Source organism: Cucumis melo, chromosome 4 (assembly GCF_025177605.1).
Source record: "Cucumis melo cultivar AY chromosome 4, USDA_Cmelo_AY_1.0, whole genome shotgun sequence".
Classification (NCBI taxonomy): Eukaryota; Viridiplantae; Streptophyta; class Magnoliopsida; order Cucurbitales; family Cucurbitaceae; genus Cucumis; species Cucumis melo.
Genome location: NC_066860.1, coordinates 32,572,653 through 32,597,786, shown reverse-complemented (window position 1 = coordinate 32,597,786; position 25,134 = coordinate 32,572,653). Strand labels below are relative to the sequence as shown.

General features: G+C 31.6%; 1 protein-coding gene across 7 annotated transcripts in view; it reads right to left on the bottom strand.

Moving 5' to 3' along the window:
* LOC103486589 (ABC transporter G family member 34-like) overlaps positions 1 to 25,134 on the bottom strand; it is a 37,697-nt gene that overhangs the window by 1,174 nt on the left and 11,389 nt on the right. For 2 of the 7 annotated variants that reach the window (XM_008444591.3, XM_017044254.2), the window contains 5 exons: positions 24,303 to 24,436; positions 23,991 to 24,218; positions 23,722 to 23,893; positions 22,848 to 23,102; positions 22,279 to 22,765 (listed from right to left, as the gene is read on the bottom strand). In XM_008444591.3, coding sequence (XP_008442813.1) covers positions 22,496 to 22,765; positions 22,848 to 23,102; positions 23,722 to 23,893; positions 23,991 to 24,218; positions 24,303 to 24,436 — 1,059 coding nt within the window. In that variant the 3' untranslated portion in view covers positions 22,279 to 22,495. Of the gene's footprint in view, positions 1 to 60; positions 289 to 370; positions 505 to 598; positions 683 to 797; positions 1,089 to 1,403; positions 1,737 to 1,826; positions 1,964 to 2,060; positions 2,151 to 2,252; positions 2,419 to 2,531; positions 2,636 to 2,754; positions 2,916 to 2,995; positions 3,897 to 4,012; positions 4,104 to 4,198; positions 4,490 to 4,628; positions 4,714 to 5,863; positions 5,953 to 8,390; positions 8,512 to 8,618; positions 9,012 to 10,319; positions 10,684 to 10,766; positions 11,022 to 11,605; positions 11,778 to 11,868; positions 12,097 to 12,180; positions 12,315 to 12,404; positions 12,489 to 12,578; positions 12,870 to 12,984; positions 13,318 to 13,412; positions 13,550 to 13,649; positions 13,743 to 13,845; positions 14,012 to 14,130; positions 14,235 to 14,326; positions 14,488 to 14,570; positions 15,472 to 15,551; positions 15,643 to 15,737; positions 16,029 to 16,197; positions 16,283 to 17,080; positions 17,170 to 19,480; positions 19,602 to 19,693; positions 19,989 to 22,278; positions 22,766 to 22,847; positions 23,103 to 23,721; positions 23,894 to 23,985; positions 24,219 to 24,302; positions 24,437 to 25,134 lie in introns of those variants that run through there. The other 5 variants (XM_017044255.2, XM_008444593.3, XM_051084132.1 and 2 more) reach the window with 5 other exon arrangements.

Genomic DNA, 25,134 nt, shown 5'->3' with positions numbered 1-25,134 from the left:
AAATATGGTATGTGAAAACAGGCACAAACAATAAAGTTACAATGGCCAGCGAAGCCTTACAAATTTTGTCCCATGTTCCAGAAAACTAGACCAAATAAGAAACCAATAAATATGGTCACGAGGAATCGAATGGCATTGTATTGAGTGTTTCGCCAGTAAGAGTGACATTGTTTCCAAAAACAAGCTTTGAATTGAGAGAGACATGATTGTGAGTATTCATTTGAGAAGTGTAAGTCCTCGGAGCCTTGAGTTGGAGTACTAAGTTGCATTATAAGTTCTTGGTTCCTCCTTAGAAAAGAGGAACCACAAAGTTAAGAAAAATGCTGAAACTCAAATAAACTTTAGAACTTAAAAGCACGGTCATACATACCGATACAGTGGAGATATAGCGAAAATTTCAGCAAAATTGATATCCAGTTGAGCCTCCATTGTTGGGGCAGTAACCTCAAGCATCCATGTGGCAGGATTTTGGCCATCTTCAATCTTTGGAATCCCAGGAATGGCCTGTGATTTTCAATCATCCACAAACGGCATCCAAATTGAATATTTGGTGCAAAATAAACAGAAGGATTATAACACCAAAAACAAATATACTCACTTCAAGATATTCGATAAGCTTGCAAGATTGCCGACCAAGAGGTCCAGCATAAATTATTTGCCCACCACGTTCCATAAGCAGTAACTACATTAAGCAAATATAAAAGTAAACACGGTTAAATGAAAAATTAAATTTGGAGAATTTAAAATGGCTTACCAAGAACTAAACACGATCATACAGACAATGAATAATATAATACCTCATCAAAAGCTTCAAAAATGTCTATGCTTGGCTGATGAATCGTGCATACAACAGTTCTTCCTGTATCAACAGTGTTTCTCACAGTACGCATAACAATGGCAGCAGATCTAGCATCCAAACCAGAAGTTGGTTCATCCATGAAGATGATAGAAGGATTAGCAACCAACTCCACTGCTATTGTCAACCTCTTCCTTTGTTCAGTTGAAAGACCATCTACTCCCGGAAGTCCCACTATAGCGTCTCTTATCGAATCAAGTTCTACCAATTCCATAACTTCTTCTACAAACATCTATATCAATAAAGACCCCATTTTACATAGTTAGAAATAATGGTGGGTTTGGATCATGTTGAAAGTTAGTTGAGATTTATTTTATCCTAATTTTTTATTATTTTAATTAAGCTCGTGTTGCTTATAAATATTTTCCTCTTTATCACTTTATTATCATAAGAAATATCAACATCCGGTTTTTTTCCTTTAATAGGATTTTCACGTAAATTTGTGTTTGTTCTACATCTTTACTATCAATAATACCAATCGAAAGCATGGAGCTATATAGAAATTCATAAAGTTGATGATTAAGAAAAATATTCTTGAATGGTGTACCTTTCTTATTTTAGTATCCACGTCGGAGGAAAGACGAAGCCAGGCAGAGTACAAGAGAGATTCGTAGACGGTGACATAAGGTGAATGAATGTCGTTTTGTTCACAATAACCACTTACTCGAGCAAAAGTTGATTGTTTCTTTGGATAACCAGAGATGTGTATGCTTCCTTCAATATAACCTCTAGTCTTTCTCCCAGCTAAAACATCCATAAGGGTTGTTTTCCCAGCACCACTCACACCAACAAGTGCTGCTAATATACCTGGCTGAAACGCTCCACTGACATCTCTTAGAAGTTGAAGACGATTTTCTTCAACTCCATTCATCTTCATTTCCTAATTTGGAAGATATAGATGTGTAGTGATCAAGCAGTTTCCATTATTTATAACATCTTCGCAAAAATTTACAAACTTCACATAACTTACAGTGGGCATATTCACATAGTAATTGACATGGTTGAATGTAAGCGAAAGGGGTTGGAAAGGCAAAACCATTCCTCTTCTTTCCCTAAGATCTGAATCGGCTACTATTTCTGAAGATTTGATGACTCCACCGTCGATGCCTTTGATTGTTTTCCGAAGATCAGACCTCTAACTAATGAAATATTACTAAAATGCTCATGAAACTTGTTTGTGCAGTTTTTTCTTCAAAACGCAAACCTGATAATTTATGTTGTGTAGTGGATCCACTGTTTTTCCCTTGCTTGTTGTCTTCATCCATGCTAATTGCAGTTCTTGAATGAGTCAATGCTGAAAATAGATTCAAAAGATAGACAAAATATCTATAAGAATATATTCAAATTGATAATTTAACTTAAATTCTTGAGCATATCAAAGGACGAGATTGCTTACGATTCAAGTAACTTAGAGCTATTGTAAATAAAATGTTAAAGAGGAGAGTAAAGCCGCAAAGTGCTGCAATACAAATCCAGTACCAATATTCTTCCTTATAAAAACCCCTACTAGCAATGAGCACTTTCCCAACTGTAACTTCATCAATTCCATGGCTAGTGCTTTCCTGCATTAGGCAAGCACATTTTGAGTTATTATGACAGAAAACGAGCATATAGTTCCATTAAATATCTTTTACCAAATGAAACTTTACAAACATAAATCCAACTAAGATTTTACCTTGCTCCATCTTTCGTCAAGAAACTCATTAATGACAATTGCATTTTGTCCATACATCATGGGAGAAATATAGAATCCCCAAACCATCCATGACTTAGCGTTATCTATGTGTATGAAAAGAAAAGATAAAAATCCCGCAAATAAAACATTTTCATCTACAAAATTAGTGAGTATGTTGTAGGGTTTAAATTTAGCCAAAACGAGAGAGGGAAAAACCACTTACTTTTGTCAATAATGAAACCTCCAAATAAGATCATTACTGATATCGAAAGGGTACCCAAAGCGGTTGCTATCACTTGTGTTCTTCCAATTGCAGCCAAAAGTCGAAACAATGATAAACCCGTTTGATGTGAGGAAAAAAGTGCCAAAAACTGCTTGAAGAATCTAAAAAATCAATAAAGAATTGAGTACATAAAGTTTACTTTCTTGACCAATGAAAAAGAGGTAAGAAAGAAAATAAATACCTACTAGGAGTAGGAGCAAACCCAATTGTGTAATAAGTAAGAAGAATCCATATCCCCGATTCTATGAGAGAGAGAGGAATTCTAAGAAGCCAAAAAGGTAAACTGAATGCCCAGGGTGGATAAAACAAAAAATCCCTATGCTTATAAAATGTTGGAAGGCTGTAAGTAGTGAAACCCAATTCTGCCATTCCATTGAGCATGACATTCATGAGGCTGAAAAACAAGGCTCCAAGGAACTTGCTTCCATCAATCACATTGCCCACTTTCATTTCAGTCCTAAAAAACACGGTCATACCAATGATGGCCATGATAGTAATTTGGATAGTCTTGAACACATAGATAAAAGCATTTCTCTTCATCAGCAACAACTCCCTTGAAAAGCATGCTTTGAAGAGCTCCCAATTTGACAAAGCATATTTCTCTTTGACCAAAGCAGCTGGGTGGATTCTAGATTTTTCATAAGGTACTTCAAGATCAGAGGCAAGGTGTCGGCCGATGGAAAAAGAGTTGAATCCACGCAGAAAATCAGGAACAGAAATGAATCTATATGGTTGGTTCTTTCTATACCAATATTGTTCTTGGTCCTTTTTTGATGTCACTTCCAGTAAGAAATCAGCAACTCCTTTCCTTTCTGGGCATTTGAAGCCCATAAATTCAAAGAATTCAAGGACCTTTTCTCTTGGACCATGGTAAACGATTTGGCCATTTGAAAGTAGAATAAGATCATCAAATAAATCGTAAGTTTCTGGAGCTGGTTGTAGTAGAGAAATGACCATCGTCAGGTCCATCATATGAACCATCTGCCTCATGAACTTGCATATCTGGAAACTAGTAGAACTGTCCAGTCCTGTTGTTATTCCATCCATTAACAATATCCTTGCTGGCCCTACGAGCATCTCCCCTGCAGTAATGTTCAATCACCATCATTACATATTGTTTTTTTTTTTTTTTGACCCTTATCCTTGTTGAACTTTAAGCACAAAACTGTGACGAAATATTGAAGACAACATTTTCTACCTGTTGTAAGACGTTTCTTCTGGCCACCAGAGATACCCCTTCTCATATCATCACCAACCAAAGTATCAGCACAAATTTCCAATCCAAGTATCTGTGGACGATTTACTTTTCAATTCTCATGACCTCGGCTCAAGTGAAGGTACTGAATTAAAAATATAAAATTAAAGACTTGCCAAAATGGCTGACCTTGAGAACGTAATCGGTAACTAAACTTGTTTTCTGGCCAGAAACAGAAATGGCCTTCATGAAAGCATCAATCTCAAGGTCTGGCTTAATGTTTACTTCTTTCTCTTTCTTCATGAGCTCAATCAAAAGTTCATATCTTCTGCCAACCCCTAAGCAGCGACTAGAGAAGTCCAATGTCTCTCTCACTGTCATTTCCCCAGTGTGAAGATCATGTTGACTGATATAAGCACAAGTTTTTTGAGGCACGAACTCATGCATTTCGTGTCCACAGTATGTCACTTTCCCACTTTCCTATTGACATACATTTTCACATTGTTATTTAGCTGTAATTTGGGTGGATTTGACCTTTTCATTTGGTAAAAACAAGTTATGCAAAAGTAAGAAAATTTATTTTAAGAAGTCGCTAATGATTTAAGTTTAAATGACACACCCTCAAATTTTTATCAAGCTTCCCAGCAAGTGCCAACAGCAAAGTGGTTTTTCCAGAGCTTGGATGACCAAGAAGTAATGTCATCCTGAAAAAGATAAATTAATGTCAAAATCCAATGCAGAAAACATCATTGATTAAAACAATAACAATGTTTTTGAAAATAGAATTATAAAAGCGAACCCTACTTATCTGCTAATTCCCCTCGCATAAGTAAACTTAACTGGAGTCTACTTCATGGAAAACACTACTTGGCTTGCGTGCACCACACATGTTTTAAGTTTGGCTAGTATAGGGTTTATTATCATCTCATCATTTCATTAGGTCGACTAACATTTAACTGTCTGTATGAACCATTTAGAAGCTAGTTTGAAACTTCAAGAACTAATTTAGAAATCAAATTCAAAATTTGGCAACCAAACATGTTCTTTTTAAAACCTCAAAAACCAAATAGAAACTAAGATTAAAACTCAAAAACTAGTCTTTGTTTGATGATGCTAACTAATTGATCTTTAGTTTTTGAAAATCACTTATAATGTTGTCGGAACTTGTACAATAAATTTCTTTGCCATGTTATCTACTCTCCACAAATGCTTCCAAAATCTAAGACGAGTTTTGAAGATTAAAATAAGATAAATAAATAAATAAAAAAAAAATTAAGAACTCTTTTTATATTCAAATTTTGAGTCTAATTTTTTACTAACAATTTAATTAGTTCTTTAACAAATGTGAAAACTATTAGCAAAGAAATGGGGAGAAAGCTAACACACATATATCTTGTCATCAATTAATAAAAGTTAGTAATTTTTTATTGCGTTTTTACCTTGATGTTAGATTCAATGACTAAAATAATTATCATGAAAAGTCGTTACAACAGCTTTTAAGTGTCATGACATCCAGGTTTTATCGTTAATTTGTAGTATTAATACCCAAAAAAAAAAAAAAACTTAGAATTTTAAAAACATATATTTTATATATGATTTTATCACAAAACTACGATTTACATAATTAAAACATCAACTTGGCCTTCCATCTTATTTCTAGTTGGCAAAATTTGCGGTCCATAAAATTACAATTAAAAAAATTTAAGAAAATAGAAAGTCGATCTTTTTTGTTAAATACTTTGAGGCACTTAATTTATATTACAAAATTAAAGACGGACGGACGATTTAAAAATATACCATACATAAATACATGTGCACATGCACAGACACACATATATAAAACAAGATTTGTACCTTGAAGGTTTTATAATTCCACTAGCATCTTTAAGTATCTGAATCTTTTTCTTTTTGGATTGACTCAACCCAATCAACCCAAGCAAGCTCTGTTTTTCAAAGCATTCAAAGAAATATATAGAAGGTGAGGGAATTAGATGTATAGAAATTTGGTAAAGAGTAATATTTACCTATCAACTACCATTAAAAATTAAATTCGGCACTTGTTTATTATTTAAAAGAAAAAATCTCTCCTGTCTCTCCGTCTACATCCTTCAGTTCTAGTTGTCAAAAGATAGTGATTGTAAGAGATACCTATAGACCAGTGAAGAGAAAAGTCTTAATTCTTTAGTAAATGTGTACGTCAGAAAGTTAAATAATTAGCAAATGATCTTTTAATTATTTTGAGAAACAACTAAAAGAATGCATTGGAAGATCCGTTATAGTTAATTTGAAGGATTCTATGGGTTGCAAATAAATATTTTTCAACAGTCAAAAAAGTTATTAAAAAAATAAGATTCATTAAATTTATAATTAAGTTATTAATATTAAATAAGACTGACCAAAATAAGTGGAAACATAACACAACCAAAAGTTAGTACTTTTTTTAGGTTGAAAGTTCAAATCCAAGTACTTCGATTGTCGTAGTAAAAAAAGGGAAATTATACTTTTTGTTCCTAAGATCTAAAAGGTTTGAAAAAACAACAATCAACCCCCCAACATTTTGGAAAATGATTCCTCTGTTAATACTGTGCGTGTTGGTGTGACAATTTAAAATAAAAATAACGATTATTATAATCAAAATACACTAACAAAATAATAAAATTAAAATATTTGACATTATTCATTGCGTGTTTTATTCATTTGTTGTCCTCTTGGGAATATTACATTCAAACTATAAATAAAGACTTAACTATTTGAAATATAACATATTGCTTGTATAGTTTTATATTGGTTGCTTAACATATTGGGAATGTTTGTATTGGTTGTATAGTTTTTTAATATCAATTAATTTTTATTATTGATAGAATCTGAAAATTTGTTAAATTGCAGCGTTCATTATAATATATTAAAAAATGACTCTAAATATAATAAAATATTAACAATAACAATAAATTATTATCAAATGGAGTATTATAAAGTCAATTCAAATACGTTAATTTATTCGTTTTTTAATTTTAGGTTCGTGTAATATTTATCATTAAACTTTAAAAAATGTTTAGTAAATTGTAAACTTTTAAGTTTTGTGTCTATCGAAGCTTTATAAAGTATTTAATAGGTTTATAAATTTTCAAATTTATATCTAACAAATCACCTAAATTTTATTGTGCGTCTAATTAGGTCTATTTTATTAATTATTATTTTTTTTTACTTTATTATTTACCCACCTATTACATACAAAATCGAAAGTTAGTCGCATTACAAAAATCAAACAAAAGCGAACATAACAAATAGACATATAAATATTATTGACCACAAAGTATTTAATACAAAAACAAATAATCACAATTTTATATCAAATAATTGATTAATTTTTAAAAAATTGTCCATAATAAAAAAATGACAAAATATTTACCTTTTATAGAAAAATCAATGTATTTTAGTGGTTTTTTTTTTTATAAAAGCGTAGATATTATGTGAATCTTACTATTCTTTGCAAAACCTCCTATTTTTTTTTTCAAACTTATTAACGAGCCATTAGGTACAAAAATAAAAACTTAGAATATTAGATGAGAAAATGCCAAATATTGACTTCGTCCTAACTTACACCTAAGAATTATAATATTGATGTCTATGTTGATATTAAATTCTTAGTTTTATATGAAATACCAATATCCATAGATAATCTTGTAAGTTAAAAAATTATTTAATATGTTTTTTAAAATAATTTTGGTTTTGGGCAGTTGAATCAAAATATTATATATTTAATACTTAACGTTTTGAATTTTATTTCAATGCAATCAAGTTCTCAAGCCTATAATTTTATCATTCAAATTTGAATTTTGTTTCGGTGGATTTTAAGTTTTAAAATTTATATTCTTAATTTTTAATTGTTATTAAATATGCATGAATGTAATAAAATTAAATTTAAATCAAAAGTAAAAATTTAATTTTAATTTAAAAGTGAAATGTAATAAAATTAAATTTATAAATAACTTTTAGCAATTTTATTAGGACATTTTGCAAGAATAGTAACAAAATTTATGAGAACAGAGCCCCATTTAAAAGTAAATTTAAAATCTCTATATTTTTTAAATTATAAAAATAGCAAATTTAAAAGTAGATAATCATTTGATGGTCCCCAATAATCTTTGGATAAGTCTATGGTAACCGTCTGATGGTTCATAATATTTGTCATATTTGGAACATGAGAAAAAATGTGATATGAGTTGTTTTTTTTTTTTTTTGTCATCTTATGCAATTTTTTTATTATTTAAAATACATTCCTTATTTTTTAAGGATAAAAATAAATAAAAATACCTCAAAAGGGTTTATTTAAGCAGTTTTGTTCTTTACTTGTTTTTTTTAATGGTAAACATAAAATTACCTCAAAAGCGTTGAGTGTAAGATTGAGCAAATTGGGCTGTGCTCTCCTCCCAACGTAAACATCTCCTTCAACTGACAAATTCTCGAAACGAACTTCGGCTTTTGGAATTTCAATCCCAACTCTGCAAATCGATCAAATCCCAAACAATAAACCAAAAAATCAAATCAACAAATCCCTAACCTCACTCACCATTCGTCTTTGTTTTAGGGATTAGGGGTTAGGGCTTACCTATCGATTCTGTCTCTCATCCGTCTCAGAAATTTCTCATTATCTTCTTCAACAACTTTCACCACTCTTTCCATCACCCGTTTCCTCTCCTCAAATCCCATCTTCCTCACATCCACTTCCTCGCAAACAACTCTCCCATTCTCCAGCATTTCCCTCAGCATTCCCTTCCGCACCCGATCGTACGTTGGAAGCCGCTGGATTGCCGCCCATCGGAGCTCTTCCTCTTCGTCCACTGAAGCAGAGCTCCGACAAGCCTCTGCGTCGGTTCCCGAGGCCATAACCTCATGCATTTGGAATGAAAAAATGTAACGGGAAGTAGTGATGGTGTGTGGAGTTGAAGCGTAGAAGATGAAGAACTCATGTTTGTAGAGAGAAATGGAAAATGGTAGACACGATGCGTTTCTGTTGGCATAAAATAGAATTCCTCGTGTTCCATTTCTTTGAGTCTCTCTTATTAATAAACCATTTTGTTCACGCGCTTTTCTTTCTTCTCTTTTTTAGGAGCAAAATGATAATTCATTTTTAAAACCATGTCAAACCCATTTAACTTGTTAAAAACCTAAGGCCATGTTTTGGATTAGGAGTGAAGTTTAATTGTTAGAAACCTGTTAAGCATATCAGGAGGGTTAGAGACTTTGTCCACAACTTTCGGACACCACCCATGATCACTTTACTCATAAACTTATAACAATCAACTCCGATAACCGTTGTCAATCAAACTTAGAAAAGTTTTAATAAAAACTATTTTTAGGGTTTAGACTAATCTCCGATGATCATCGTCGTCCGCGGATCTTCGACCACTACCTCCGTTAATTTCATTGATGAACTTTGAAACTCTAACCATCACCAACCAATCTCACTGTGCTATCAATCAACCTTGAAAATTTTTTGTAACAACTATTATTCAATTTAATTTAATGAATTTAGAATAACCTATGGTGGTGATTGATTTTAGTTTTAATTTAAATTTAATATAATGGCATATTTGTAATTAATTACAATTGGAAAGGATTAAGTCGCTGTCAATTTTTTTTTCCAAATACTATTATTGCTTTTAATATATTATAGGTTTATGAATACTTTGATTCATTGTTTAATATGTTTTTATATTATATTATTTAATGACATAAAATAAAGAAATTAAATTTGTTTGAAAAATTGTAAAAAAAAAAAAAAAAAAAACTTTTAACAAAATATTTATCCTACATGTAATAAATTTTATCTCTTAAAAATTTTGTTCTATAAAATATATATAGTTTAAATCAATTTATCTATTTTTAAACAAACCCTTGATGTTTTTATATTAAGTAAAAAATTAAATTGTTTGATTCAATTATTAAATAATTATAGCGAAAATATTAATTAATTTTTATATTAAATAGGTAACCGATAATGTATTAGTTGAAATATACACCATAATATATTTATATTTAAATTAATAATACGATTGGTTTTTATTAATTTATTAATTAATTGGACAATAGTTTTATTCATCATCTAATTATAAATATCATGTGGGAATTAAAGTATATAAAAACCTTTGCCATGTGGGAGTTTTAAAATTTTTTGGATAATAATATCTTTAGTTTTAAAAAGCCAAAATGATGTGAAAAAACGGTATTAATTGTTTTTCTTAAAAAAAATTATTTTTTTACAAGTTTTGAAGCCTATTATAGATAAACACAAATCCAAACACACATCAAAATAGAGACCATTTTGTTACCATTTGTTGACTTTTACAATTGCTTTCCATTGTATCTAATACAATGACTAACAAATATTACAACACAACGTTCTATCTCCTCTGGAAGTTAAAAAATTTGATTCCACAGGCAAACACAAAGAAGAAGATCAACACCCAAACGACATGAGCTGCGACCACGGTGGGGATGAAGTCGTAGTCGTACCCAAACTGTTGTTTAAGGAACATCTGTAATGCTGCATTTCCAAATCCAGGTATCTCAATTTCAACATCTTTGTCCCCAACTTGAGAAGCCACAAGGCCATATATTGTCCAAGCCACAGGAGAAGCCCAATAATACCATCTCCACCATATAGGAATTAGCTGCAAAAAAAGTTTTGGTTTAGAGTTAAGTTATGAGTTTAAAATGCTCCCAAATTAACAATATCCTTCCACACGTTACATACTGGTCGAGGAATAAGAAAACCAGCAAACAAGTTCCAGAGGCTGATGAAGAATAATACAAAAACGGATGCAATATGGGGATTTGGAGTCAGCGCTACAACCATCATCCCAAAAAAGGTGAAGTATATGAAGCACATCAGAAACAAGTAGTAGAACAGCAAAAACTTTCCCAACTTCCACTCGAATCCAATCATGCTATAAAGAAGGAGACAGTAAATTAAAGCTTGAACTGAAATATAAATCGTCTCAATTGCCACCTGCAGGAAGAAAAAGGGAACAAAGTTTCAGTTCGCTTTTTCTATGTTTAATTAGAAGAGCTAAATCCTTGGTTAAACCAAAGGCTTAAACAGAGAGTTGCCACTAGAATGAACTCTCGACGTATCTCTCTAAAATGGAATTATTTGACACACTTTACAAGCCTTGGTGGCTTGACTATCGGGTTTACCTAAAAGGATCTGCACCAATCGAGATGTTGCCCATCCATTATATACCCACGATCTTCTAATTCTCTAGCCATTGTGGGACTTTAATCACATTTCCCAACTATCAAACAAAGTATAATCCTTTTACTACTTTCTTAAAGACATTAGACCCTCTACATAACCACTTATTTTCCCGGTTTACACATAAATTCTTACAATTTTGCTTTTAATTTTATCCAAAAGACTTGCCAATGAAGACTTCCTATCAATTATAGAGTATAGACCCTAAATTTCTTATTTCCTAATCAACGTGAGACTTTAATTGCATTGATAAAAAGAATTTTATAAATTTAGGATCAAGAATAAAAGATAATTTAATACGTCTTAAATAGGCGAGGTAAATCAATTTTTTTTGTAACCTGAGAAAATGCATAAGGCAATGCAGAATACATCCCTGCAACTTTTTCGCGATAGAAAACCACTCTTTCAATACCAACCACAGCCACCACAGTTGAAGCATTAAAAATTCCAAGGAAAAGGATAGCTGCATACATAGCTCCCATGATATTCAACACGTCTGATTCGTTGGCACTGTTAAACAAGAAACAAAAACACATCATCAAAATAAGGTATGTGAAAAGAGCGAAATAATATGATTACAATGGCCAGCAAAGCCACTTACAATTTTTGTCCCTTGTTCCAGAAAACCAGACCAAATAAGATACCGAGAAATATGGTAATGAAGAACCGTATGGCATTGTATTGAGTGTGTTGCCAGTAAGAGTGATGTTGTTTCCAAAAACAAGCTTTACACTGAGAGAAAAATGATTTTGAGTGTTCATTTGAGAAGCGTAGGTCGTCGGAGCCTTCAGTTGGAGTACTAAGTTTCATTATAAGTTCTTGGTTCCTCCTATGGGAATGAAAATAACAAAGATAAGAAAGATGAGTCATTCAAATAAACTCGTAAACTTACAGTGCAGTCGTACATACATACCGATAAAGTGGAGAGTTGGCAAAAGTTTTAGCAAAATCGATATTTAGTTTAGCCTCCATTGGTGGGGCAGTAACCTCAAGCATCCATGTGGCGGGATTCTGGCCATCTTCAATCTTTGGAATCCCTGGAATAGCCTGAATTTTCAATCAACAAATAACAAACGAATTAAAGATTTGGGTGCAAAACAGACAGAATGCATATAACACCAAAACAAATATACTCACTTCAAGATATTCGACAAGCTTACAGGACCGCTGACCAAGAGGTCCAGCATAAATCATTTGCCCACCACGTTCCAATAGCAGTAACTACATTAAGCATAATAAAAAAACTTAAGCAATGGAAGAAGACAAAATTTGAGGAATCTAAATACGATCATATAGAGATTGAATTCATGCCTCATCAAAAGCTTCAAAGATGTCTATACTTGGCTGATGAATTGTGCATACAACAGTTCTTCCTGTATCAACTGTGTTTCTCACAGTACGCATAACGATGGCAGCAGATCTAGCATCCAAACCCGAAGTCGGTTCGTCCATGAAGATGATAGAAGGATTAGCAACTAACTCCACGGCTATTGTCAACCTCTTCCTTTGTTCGATTGAAAGGCCATCTACTCCCGGAAGCCCTACTATGGCGTTTCTTATTGTAGAAAGTTCTATCAATTCCATAACTTCTTCTACAAACATCTAAATCAGTAAAAACTAGTCATCGAAAAGTTTAACACGTTTTTATCCATTGAAACTTGGAAGCGTGAAGCTATATAACAGTTTCTAACTTTGATGGTAAGAAGAAAAAAAATACCTTTCTTGTTTTAATATCCACACTGGACGAAAGGCGAAGCCAAGCAGAAAACAAAAGAGATTCGTAGACGGTGACATAAGGTGAATGAATGTCATTTTGTTCACAATAACCACTTACTCTAGCATAGGTCAATTGTTTTTTTGGATAACCAGAGATGTATATACTTCCTTCAATGTAACCAGTGGTCTTTCTCCCAGCTAAAACATCCATAAGAGTAGTTTTCCCAGCACCACTGACACCAACAAGTGCTGTCAGTATACCTGGCTGAAAAGCTCCACAAACATCTCGTAGAAGTTGAAGACGGTTTTCTTCAACCCCATACATCTTCATTTCCTGATTTGGATGACATTGATATGTAGTGATCAAGTAGTGTCCATTGTTTATAAGAACATCTTTGCAAAAAGGTTTACAAACTTCAGTTAACTTACAGCGGGCATATTCACATAATAGTTGACATGGTTGAATGTGAGTGAAAGGGGCTGGAAAGGCAAAACCATCCCACTCCTTTTCATATGATCCGAATCAGCTACTATTTCTGAAGATTTGATGACTCCACTATCAACGCCTATGATTGATTTCCAAAAAATCAGACCTCTAACTATCGAAATAATACTATAAGTGCACGAGAAACTTGATTGTGCAGGTGTTTGCTTCTAAACTCGAACCTCCAAATTTATGTTGTGTAGTAGTGGAGCCATTGTTTTTCCCTTTCTTGTCCTCTTTATCCATGCTAATTACAGTCCTTGAATTAGTTATTGCTGAAAATAGATTCAATATATCAACACTAACTATATGAATTTATTCAAATTGATGAATAAAATTAAACTCTTAATTACAATAAAGGAGGGTGAGATTGTTTACGGTTCAAGTAAGTCAGAGCTACGGTAAATAAAATGTTGAAGAGGAGATTAAAGCCAAAAAGAGCAGCAACACAAATCCAGTACCAATATTCTTCCTTAAAAAAGCCCCTAATACCAACAAGCAATTTTCCAATAGTAGGTTCATTAATTCTATGGTCGGTATTTTCCTGCATTAGGCAAGCATGTTTTGAGTTATTATAACTGGAAAAGGACTTATAAAAATGACCATAGTTGACGTATTTTCCCAGTTGAAAATGCACAAACATTAATTCAACTAAGGTTTTACCTTGTTCCATCTTTCGTCAAGAAACTCATTGATGACAATTGCATTTTGTCCATACATCATGGGAGAAATATAAAAGCCCCAAAGCATCCATGGCTCAACGTTTTCTATGTGTATGAAACCAAAACGAAAATCCCGCAAATGAAACATTTTCATCTACAAAAATATTCCATATGTCATAGAGTTAAGATCCACTTACCTTTGTCAATAATGAAACCTCCAAGCAAGACAATTAATGATAGAGTAAAGGTACCCAAAGTAGTCGCAATAACTAGTGTTCTCCCAACTGCGGCCAAAAGTTGAAACATCGATAGACCAATTTGATGTGTGGCAAACAGTGCTAAAAACTGCTTAAAGAATCTAGAGAATCAATAAAGAATTGTGGATAAGTAAAGGTAACATTTATTGACAAATTAAAAACAGAAGAGAGGGAAAATATATACCTACTAGGAGTAGGAGCAAACCCAATTGTGTAATAAGTAAGAAGAACCCATATCCCTGATTCTATGAGAGAGAGAGGAATTCTTAGAAGCCAAATAGGTAAACTGAATGCCCAAGCTGGATAGAATAAGAAATCTCTTTGCTTGAAGAACGTTGGAAGCCTAAAAATAGTCAAACCCAACTCTGTCATTCCATTAAACATGACATTCATGAGGCTGAAGAACAAAGCTCCTAAGAACTTGCTTCCATCAATCACATTGCCCACTTTCATTTCAGTCCTGAAAAACACAGTCATACCAATGATGGCCATGATAGTAATTTGAACAATCTTGGACACGTACACAAAAGCATTTCGCTTCATTAGCAACAGTTCCCTGGAAAAGCATGCCTTGAAGAGCTCCCAATTTGACAAAGCATATTTCTCTTTGACTAATGCAAATGGGTGGGTACTAGTTTTGTCATAAGGTACATCAAGATCAGAGGCAAGGTGTTGGCCAATGGAAAAAGAGTTGAATCCACGCAGAAAATCAGGAACAGAAATGAATCTATATGGTTGGTTCTTCCGGTACCAATATTGTTCTTGGTCCTTTTTTGACGTCACTTCTTGTAAGAAATCAGCAACTCCTTTCCTCTCAGGGCATTGGAAGCCCATAAATTCAAAGAATTCAAGGACCTTTTCTCTAGGACCTTGATACACAATGTGGCCATCTGAAAGTAAAATAATATCATCAAATAGATTATAGATTTCTGGAGCTGGTTGTAGTAGAGAAATAACCATGGTCAAGTCCATTATATGAACCATCTGCCTCATGAACTTGCATATCTGAAAAGTGGTGGAACTATCCAGTCCTGTTGATATTTCATCCATAAACAATGCCTTTGCAGGCCCTACCAGCATCTCCCCTGCACATATACTACCTTTTTTTGGTTGAACTATAAGCTCAAAACTATTAGAAAACTATAAAAACCCACATATTTTCAACCTGTAGTAACACGTTTCTTTTGGCCACCAGAAATGCCTCTTCTCATTTCATCACCAACCAAAGTATCAGCACAAATTTCCAATCCAAGTATCTGTGAGAAATTTATTTTTCAATTCTCATGAAGTCAGGTCAAGTGAAGGTACTAAATTAGTAATGTAGAATTGAAGTTTTGCCAAAATAGCTGACCTTGAGAATATAATCGGTAACTAAACTTGTTTTTTGGCCAGAAACAGATATGGCCTTCATGAATGCATCAATCTCAAGGTCTGGCTTAATGTTTGCTTCTTTTTCTTTTCTCAATAGCTCAGTCAAAAGTTGATATCTTGCGCCAACCCCTAAGCAGCGACTAGAGAAGTCCAATGTCTCTCTCACAGTCATTTCCCCACAGTGAAGGTCATTTTGACTGATGTAAGCACATGTTCTTTGAGGAACAAACTCATGCATTTCATGTCCACAGTATGTCACTTTCCCACTTTCCTATTAACATACATTTTTCACATTTTCAATTACTTAGTAGTAAAATTTTGGGTGGCTAGTAAAATTTTGGGTGGCTTTGACTTTTTCATTTTGTAGGAAAAAAAGTTATGCAGAAGTAGAAGAGAATCTTTTTAGAAATTCACCAATGCATTAAATTTAAATAACACACCCTCAAATTTTTATCAAGCATCCCAGAAAGTGCCAACAGCAAGGTTGTTTTCCCGGAGCTTGGATGCCCAAGAAGTAAAGTCATCCTGAAGAAGAGTCATTAATGTCATAAAATCCAATGCAGAAAACATTATAAATTGAAATGAGGATAATAATAATGTAATTGGAGTTTCACTTTCGTTGAAATTCACATTTGTTCCTTTTAGAAAATAAACCAACAAATGTATAATCTTTCCTTGCTAAATATCATTTTATTTTACAGTAATGAGTGAAGATTCAATCTCTAAATTAAGAGAATGAAGTGGCAACTTAACCATGGAACTATGTTCATGTGGGCTGGTCAAACGCCTTTTTCATACGATTCATAAACTTTCCTACCTATTTCGTTGCAAGTCTCTAGTTACTTTATTATAAAATTCTTCAAAAACATTTGAATAATAGGCTTCTTTTCTTAAGCAAAAGTTCAAAACATTTTGAACAGGTTCCAAATTTATTGAGTGGTTGTTGCCCAAATTAAGAAAAGTGATGTCAGTCAATTTTCCATTCAATAATTTAATACAAAATTAACCTCAATCACTATTATATTTTCCAGGAGTTCATGAACCAAACCAAAGCCTATGAAAACTAAATATAATAAATATCACAATTGGATTTAAATAGCCAGTATCAATTAGAATAAAATATGAAACTTAAAAATAATCAAAACTTATATTTGATTTACGATTCTACAAATAAAACCATATAGTTTTGCACAATTAAACATTTTATTATTATTTTAAAATACTTTGAGGATTTTATTAATATAACAAAATTAATAGGGAAGGAAACTTAGAATATATATATATATATATATATATATATATATATATATATATATAATGTACCTTGAAGGTTTTATTATTCCATTAATATCTTTAAGTATCTGAATCTTTTTCTTCTTGGATGGAATCAACCCCGTCAACTCTAGACAGCTCTGTTTTTAAACCATTCAAAGTACAAATAAGAAGCATGGAAATTAAATTAATACAACGCTAGATGGGTATGTTGGCAGAGGGTTGAAAAACAATCTTTTAATTGATCAACAAACCAATTGAGTTTTAATACAACTTAATACAAAATAGTCGATACACTTCTCTCTTAAGGTTGGAGGTTCGATTCTATCTCAACAATTATTATACCTAAAAATAATAATAATAAGAAAAATGACAAAACCAAAATCCAATGACATGGCATTTGAACCTTGAAACTCTCCGTGAATATATATGCTTCCATTAGATGAACCATGATTTTATTATTCCAACTATGCTCACATTGGTGAAATGTCGTTTTAATTATTTGAACAATGGTATGGTATTGTAATGACCAAATAATCTCCTTTTTCTCTAATTTAGTAAACAATCTTTCGACTAATTCGAAGAATAGTACTAACGAAAGAAGTTTCCTTTAACTTGTTAATAATAATTAAGTTTAAAAGACTACATCGTTTGTTCTAACTTTTGTTCATCTTGTTTCATATTTTTTTGATATGTGTTGGTTTCTTCATTTTCATTCTATTTTTAAGAGTTTAGAATAATATTTAAGAATCAAAGTTGACTAATATTTTGAAAATATAGAAACTAGAATAAACAAAACTTAAAACTAACGTGAACTAAAGCTGAATATAGACAAAAATAAAAATTTAAACCTAATGATTAATATTAAATATGATATTAATATAAGATATAATAAATTTTGATTTTACTACAAAAGATAATTAGATGAATAATGACTTCTTTATTGAAAGGCCATGTCGTCATTTCTATTTACTCGAGGAAAAATGACACACATTTAAACGTCATGTAAAAAAAAGGTGGGCTATTGAGGTTAATTAATTCTTTGCCAATTCAAATTAAATTATAAATTATAGATGAGTACAAACAATAAAGTTTTGAAAATTGTTTTAAAGGGCAATACCGCTTCGAGTACTTTTAAATATAGCTAAAGGATATAAAAAGTTAATATATATTATAAAAGTTAATTTCTAGCACCATGTTACAAATCTAGACCCTCCAATAAAACTATTTAGTTTTTTTAAAAATAAAATGTTTAATTGTAATGTTTTCATAGTTTCCATTTTTCCTACTCAAATTTTAAAAAAGAAAAGAAAAGAAAAAGTTTCCTAAACTATTTTTCTAGTTTTAAAAAACTTAAAGCTAAGTTTTTTTCAAAAATACTTGTACATGTCTTTTATATAATATATATTATTTTATGGTTATCAATATTAAATATATGGATTTTAAATATCTTGGATGATTAATATTGGTATTAGGATAGGCAAGATAATTATAATTTTCTAATCCACCAATATTGTATATAAAAACCAAAAGAAGTACATAATTAAATGTAAGAAAAAGTTCTAATCTGCATTATATTATTATACTAAAATAAATCGTAGAATTGACAGAATATTTATGAATTTTGTTCTTAATGTTTTTTTCTATAGAGTATAGATATATTTCTTTAAAAATTAACTCCTTATATTAATAAATTATTTAATAACTTAAAATAAAAATTTAAAAATATTTTCATATTAAATACTAAATATATTATTTTATTTTATTACTAAAAATAATTAATTAGAAAATTAAGAGTCATTAAATATTTAAATATTTTATATATAAAATAAAATATTGATTGTAAATGTGTCATTTCAAACTTGTTGTGCATAAACAATATATTTATATTCAAACAAGTAACTATTTATATATAACATAGTCATTCTATTAACTGATATTACAAATTACATTTGGAATTTTTAAATATAACAAAATAAATTAAAATAATACAACAATAATTTTATATTTATATTTAATTAATGGTATATAGAAATTTTTCTATATTAATAAAGATTTTTATCAACGTTATCATTTACAATAATTTTTATACCTATCAAAATTAACCGAATATTTATATGAGCTATTTTTAAACTTAATAAAATCAATTAAAATATTTATAAAATATAATACAATATCATTATCAATGAACTGAATAGATTAATATTAGATGCATCCTCATGTATTAACCTAATATTTTAGGATATTTATAAATACTTTTTTAGATAAAAAAATTTGACAAATTATTTATGTTAAACAAAATTCTCATTTTTTGACGAAATATAAATAATTTGTTCTATTTTTTATAATTTTCCTATATTTTTTCTTTTAACGGTTGATTAAGATAATTTTAGTAGTCCTTATGAATATAAGGAAATGTGATTAATAAACTAAATATATTAAAACAATGACCTCAAAAGTGTTGAGTGCGACGTTGAACAAAGTCGGGTGAGCTCTACTCCCGACGTAAACATCTCCTTCAACTGACAATTTCTCAAAACGAATTTCGATCTTTGGAATTTCAGTCCCAACTCTGCAAATCAATCAATGGGATCCCGAACAAAGTCAAATTATAAAATACCTAAATTCAACCTTACCCTTTCGTTTTAGGGTTAGGGCTCTTACCGATCCATTCTGCCTCTAATCCGTCTCAGAAACTCCTCGTTATCTTCTTCAACAACCTTCACCATTCTCTCCATCAATCCTTTCCTCTCCTCAAAACCCAGCCTCCTCACATCCACTTCATCGTAAACAACTCCCCCATTCTCCACCGCTTGTCGGAGCATTCCCTTCCGCAACCGATCGTACGTCGGAAGTCGCTCAATCGCCGCCCGTAGGAGCTCTTCCGCGTCGTCCACTCCAGTCGCCATAAAATTCCTATTTCAACGCAAACAATAACCCTAAAGGAACAATGTGATAAAGAAAAATGAGTGTTTCCGAAGATTCAATCTCCATCAAGAATATATATATACACAAACGCGAAAGCGACGACGTAGACAGAGGACAGAGAAGGGCAGCTTAAATGGAAGACGAAATAGAGAAGTTGCTTCGGAGTTGCTTTTTGAAGAATCCATTTTAGTATCAGCTGGATGCGAAGAAGAAGAAGAAGGAAGAATGCTTGTCATCATGATGATTTTCTGTACCAAATATAATATAATTTTTTTACGTTATTAAAATTTTTGAAGGAGACATTTTCTAAAATATTAAAATTTTAAAATTACTTTACAAAATTATAACAAAATGCAAAACTTTTCAATATTTTTATAAATAGTTTTACTTTTGTGTGCTATGAACAATTTTCCATTTTGAAAATCTAATAATAAATATTTTTAAACCAGCAAAATTTTCAATAATTAAATAATGTTTTTTTTTTCAAAAATTTCCATAAATTTGTTGTTACTCAAAATAAATATGTTTCCAAATGGTTGAGTTTATTGTTGCTTAATTAGGTGAAGAATAATCGTATGGACAAAGGAGCCGCTTACTTCCACATGTTAAGAATCAACATTTTCAATCAATATCTTTTTTCCTAATAACTTTATGTTTTCTTAAGGTATTGGATTAATAATACATATCGAAAAATACAAATTCAGAATTTTAAGATTTATACTATAAATCTTTAGCAAAATACTTTAAACTTCTAGTAATAAAATGTCACTAATTTAATTACAATAATGCTCATTCCAATCTATTTTGAAAATCATAAAATATTTAAATTTATTTTTCTCAATTTTTTTTTTTTATTTTCGTAGCTATAATATTTTTTTAAGAGATTCATCCACATTGATATTTTTACAGACATTCTTGTATAATTGTTACCTTATACCAATATATGATGTTTGATTCATTTCTAAGCTTTAATTATAATTAATGCTAATTGGTGTTAGATTGGACATGAAGGTGTAGTGTTTTTTAATAGAGTGGTATAGAATAGTTTGACACCGTTTCACATAACCATACAAGTTTCGATCATGATAATGGGAAAATACACGCTTGTAGAAGTTTAATTACCTCTTACTAGATTGAAATATATAAAAACATTTTTCAAACAAAGAAAACGTCAATAGATAAAACATCAAATTACAATCATAAAATATAAAGATATTTTTTAAACAAAGAAACAAATTTGAGATTATTTTCTATACTTTTAATTAACAATATTTTTTAATATTCATGGATAAAGTATACACGATTGTGATTCATAGAATCAAAACTAGGAGATCAAATACTTCAACTTGAATCAAACACAAATGCACAAAAATGAAAATAATATTCAAATAATTTTTTAGGTCAATGGTATTTGAATATTATTTGATCTATAAGAAACCCAAACCCATTGATTATCTGTTACAAATAATAAAATATAGTGAAGTCCATACCATAGTATTATTATGGCATTTAAAGGCATTGAATATGTGGGCTTAAGAAAGAAAAGCCCATACTATTCTGTCAAATGCATTTAAACATGAAATAATGAGTTTATGGGCTTTTGGTTGCATTGATATATACTCCAATTTGCTCTCATTCAATTCTCCATACTCCTATTTCGCCTCTATCCATTTTTCATGCATTTGATTATTTGATTATTAAGGTACTAAGTTTTTCCCTTGAAATAAAAGGTTTGAAAGTTTTAACGATCCACATTTGTTGGATTAAAAAAAAAAGTGTTATGATTATTCTAAATATTAAGATATGTATCATCGATGAAAGGTCAAAAGTTTGAATCTTCACTCTTACATGTTGAACTATAAAAAACAATATACATTATAGAAAAGTTGATTTTCTCATATTTTATAAGTTTGATAGGATATTTTGGTAATTTGGTATAGTCATGTTGTAAATATGCAAGTGATTAGCATTTCCATTGGAGATTATCTTTAGAATCAATCTTTATAAAATAAATTTTATGTTAACTAGATTTTAGACCTTAAATTAATTAGTAATTTATTCAAAGGAAAAAACATTTTTTTAAAATTATATTTTTGCGTAAACCATAAAATCTAGTTAACGTAGATTTTGTTTTATAAATGTTGTGTGTCACCCATCGTAAAATCCAAGTGCACAATAATATAATTAAAAAGCTAATAATATAAGCAATATATCGATCGAGTTATGCTCTTTTTAACACAATATAAAAACTTAATAAAACAATAAATGGATACTTTTTAGTCGTAGAACCCACACAAGCAAACTCGCAACTAATTTTAAAATATCTCTAAAAATACCCTCTTTTTTATTGTATTCTCTTTTATTAAAGAGTCGAAGTTCGTATAAAATGTGGAAAGTGTTTGTATCGAGAGCACATTATATGAGCAAGAAAAGAGGAACCTTTGTTTTCTTTTCCTCATTTTGTCACTCTGAAATAATTGATTTCCTATAGTAAAAATGTACTAAACTGCAAATTTCACACAACAAGTAAAGGATTGCCTATCTCCTTTGGAAGTTAAGGAATTTGATTCCATAGGCAAACACAAAGACGAACACGAGCACCCAGACGAAATGTGCTGCGACCACGACGGGGATGAAGTCATGTTCGTACCCGAACCCTTCTTTAAGGAACAACTTTAATCTTACACTGCCAATTCCTGGTATCTGAACAAGACTGTCTTTGTCACCAACTTGGGAAGCTACAATGCCATATATAGTCCAAGCCACAGGATTAGCCCAATAATACCACCTCCACCATACGGGGATTGCCTACAAGAGTTGGTTTAACGATGAGTTTGAGAAGTTGGAAAAATGATCCAATATCGAAATATCGTATTTGGGCGTCATTTACCGGTCGAGGAATAAGAAAACCAGTGAACAAGTTCCAAAAGCCAAGAAAGAAAGCCATGACAATGGCTGCAATGTGGTAGTTTGGAGTCAATGCTACAACCATCATCCCATACAGAGCGAAGTATGTGAAACACATGAAAACCAAGTAACAGAACAGCAGAAACTTCCCCAATTTCCACTCAAATCCAATCATGCTATATATAATGAGACAATAAATTATAGATTGAACAAAAACATAGATGGTCTCAATTGCCACCTGCAAGAGAGAAAAAAATATTAAAAATTTTTATATCACTGGAAAGCTAAGGCTTGAATGAATAAAGAAAGATTATATTCATCTTAAACTTAATCTTGATATGATTAACATAGTATTAGAATAGTTTCTTACTTGAAACCTAGCTGTATTATCTTCACCTCTTCCTATTTCTTATAAGAATACTACATGCTGGGTCTCGTGTTGCCCACACATGAGCAAGAGTTCAAAATATATCAAAAGCATTGAATGGTAGGGTTTGGACAGAATATTAAAAGAAAACAATCTCAAATTGATGCTTCAAGTAGTAGCCAATAACTTTGGTTTCAAATTATCATACTTATAAACCATTGTAATTGAAAAAGTGCTTTTGTAAGTAAGATTGGAGAGAGAATTTTACGTGATTACAATAACTTTTCACATAGTGTAATTTCTTTTTAGTGGGTCGTGGTTTTGCTATGATAGAGTTACGAAAATTATTGTGTTTCTTATCATTGTTGCTTTCTTTTAATTCCTCTTCTTTTTTGCAATGATAATGAGTTTTTTTTCTCTCACCATAAACTTACATAGTTTATTCGATTTAAATTAGCATGGTTTGAAAGGATGAATAACTTTTTGTCACCTGAGCAAATGCATACGGTAAAGCAGAATACATTCCGGCAGCTTTTTCTCGATAGAAGGCTGTTCTTTCAATAGCAACCACAGACTGCACACATGAAGCATTGGTAGCTCCAAGGAATATGACAGCAGAATAGATAGCACCCATAACATTCAACACATCTTGTTGCTTGGCTCTGTTGAAGTACAGAAAAGACACAAACATGTAAAAAAATCAATAAAGTAGAATGTGACAGGCACACAAAATTGCATAGGCCAATGAAGAAACCTTACAATATCTGTCCCTTCTTCCAGAAAACTAGACCAAATAAGATACCAATAACTATTGTAATGAAGAAGCGTATGGCATTATATTGAGTGTGTCTCCAATAAGATCGATGTTGTTTCCAGAAACAAGCTCTGCATTGAAAGAAAAACGATTGCGAGTATTCGGTTGGGAAGTGTAGGTCTTTGGACCCTGGGGCAGGAGTACTAAGCTCCATTATAAGTTCTTGGTTCCGCCTGAAACAAGAATTTGGAATGCTAAGAAAAAAGGAGGTGGACATTCGAGCTGACACGTGAACTTAAAAGCACGACCATGCATACCGATAAATGGGAGATTTAGCAAAAGCATCAGCAAAATCAATATCTAGTTGAGTCTCCATTGGAGGAGCAGTAACCTCAAGCATCCATGTAGCAGGATTCTTACCATTTTCAATCTTTGGAATCCCTGGAATAGCCTACCATCAAACAGCCACCAAATTTTACATGACTTGGGTAGACAATGAAAACACACACACATACACAAAGAATTAGATCTAACATGAGATTCCATCTTAAAGCCAATTGATAATGAGAGGATTGAATCATGTATCTTATAAAGATGATGAAGTCTCTTAATCAGAATCATCAACATGTCTTCTTCAAGATGGCGTGCCTCTTTGGGTTGGTGTCTTGGATCAAATCCCAATTTTGGACCGAATACCCAATTGGTTTTTGCTATTGCAGTTGTATTGGCTGATCTTTTTTAAGGCATTTTTTCGTGCATCATGTTTCTACGCTTGCCAAGATCTTCATGGTCGTTTGATCTGTTACTGTCTGGAAAATACTTTTTCTTTATTTGGTGCAGATTTTCAAAAGCGGCTTTCTGTTTTTGGGTCCGAAAAGATTTTCTCCCTTTACTGTGTTGTTCCATTTTGCTAACTTAAGGTTTTGTGGGGTTGCACACTTTTTAAGCAACAGTAAAGGTTCGCTAACGAGTGCGTATGAACCTCGCTGTGAGGCTGTGTCAACCATCATTGGTGCTTTGCTGTGAAGTTCGTTGGTGCTCCTCTTCATCATAGAAGTTGTTGATTAAGTGCTTGCTTAGAGGAGTCTAAGTTTGCTTAAATAAGACGATCTCAAACTTAGGGAAAGCCCGGTAATATTTTTTGGTGTG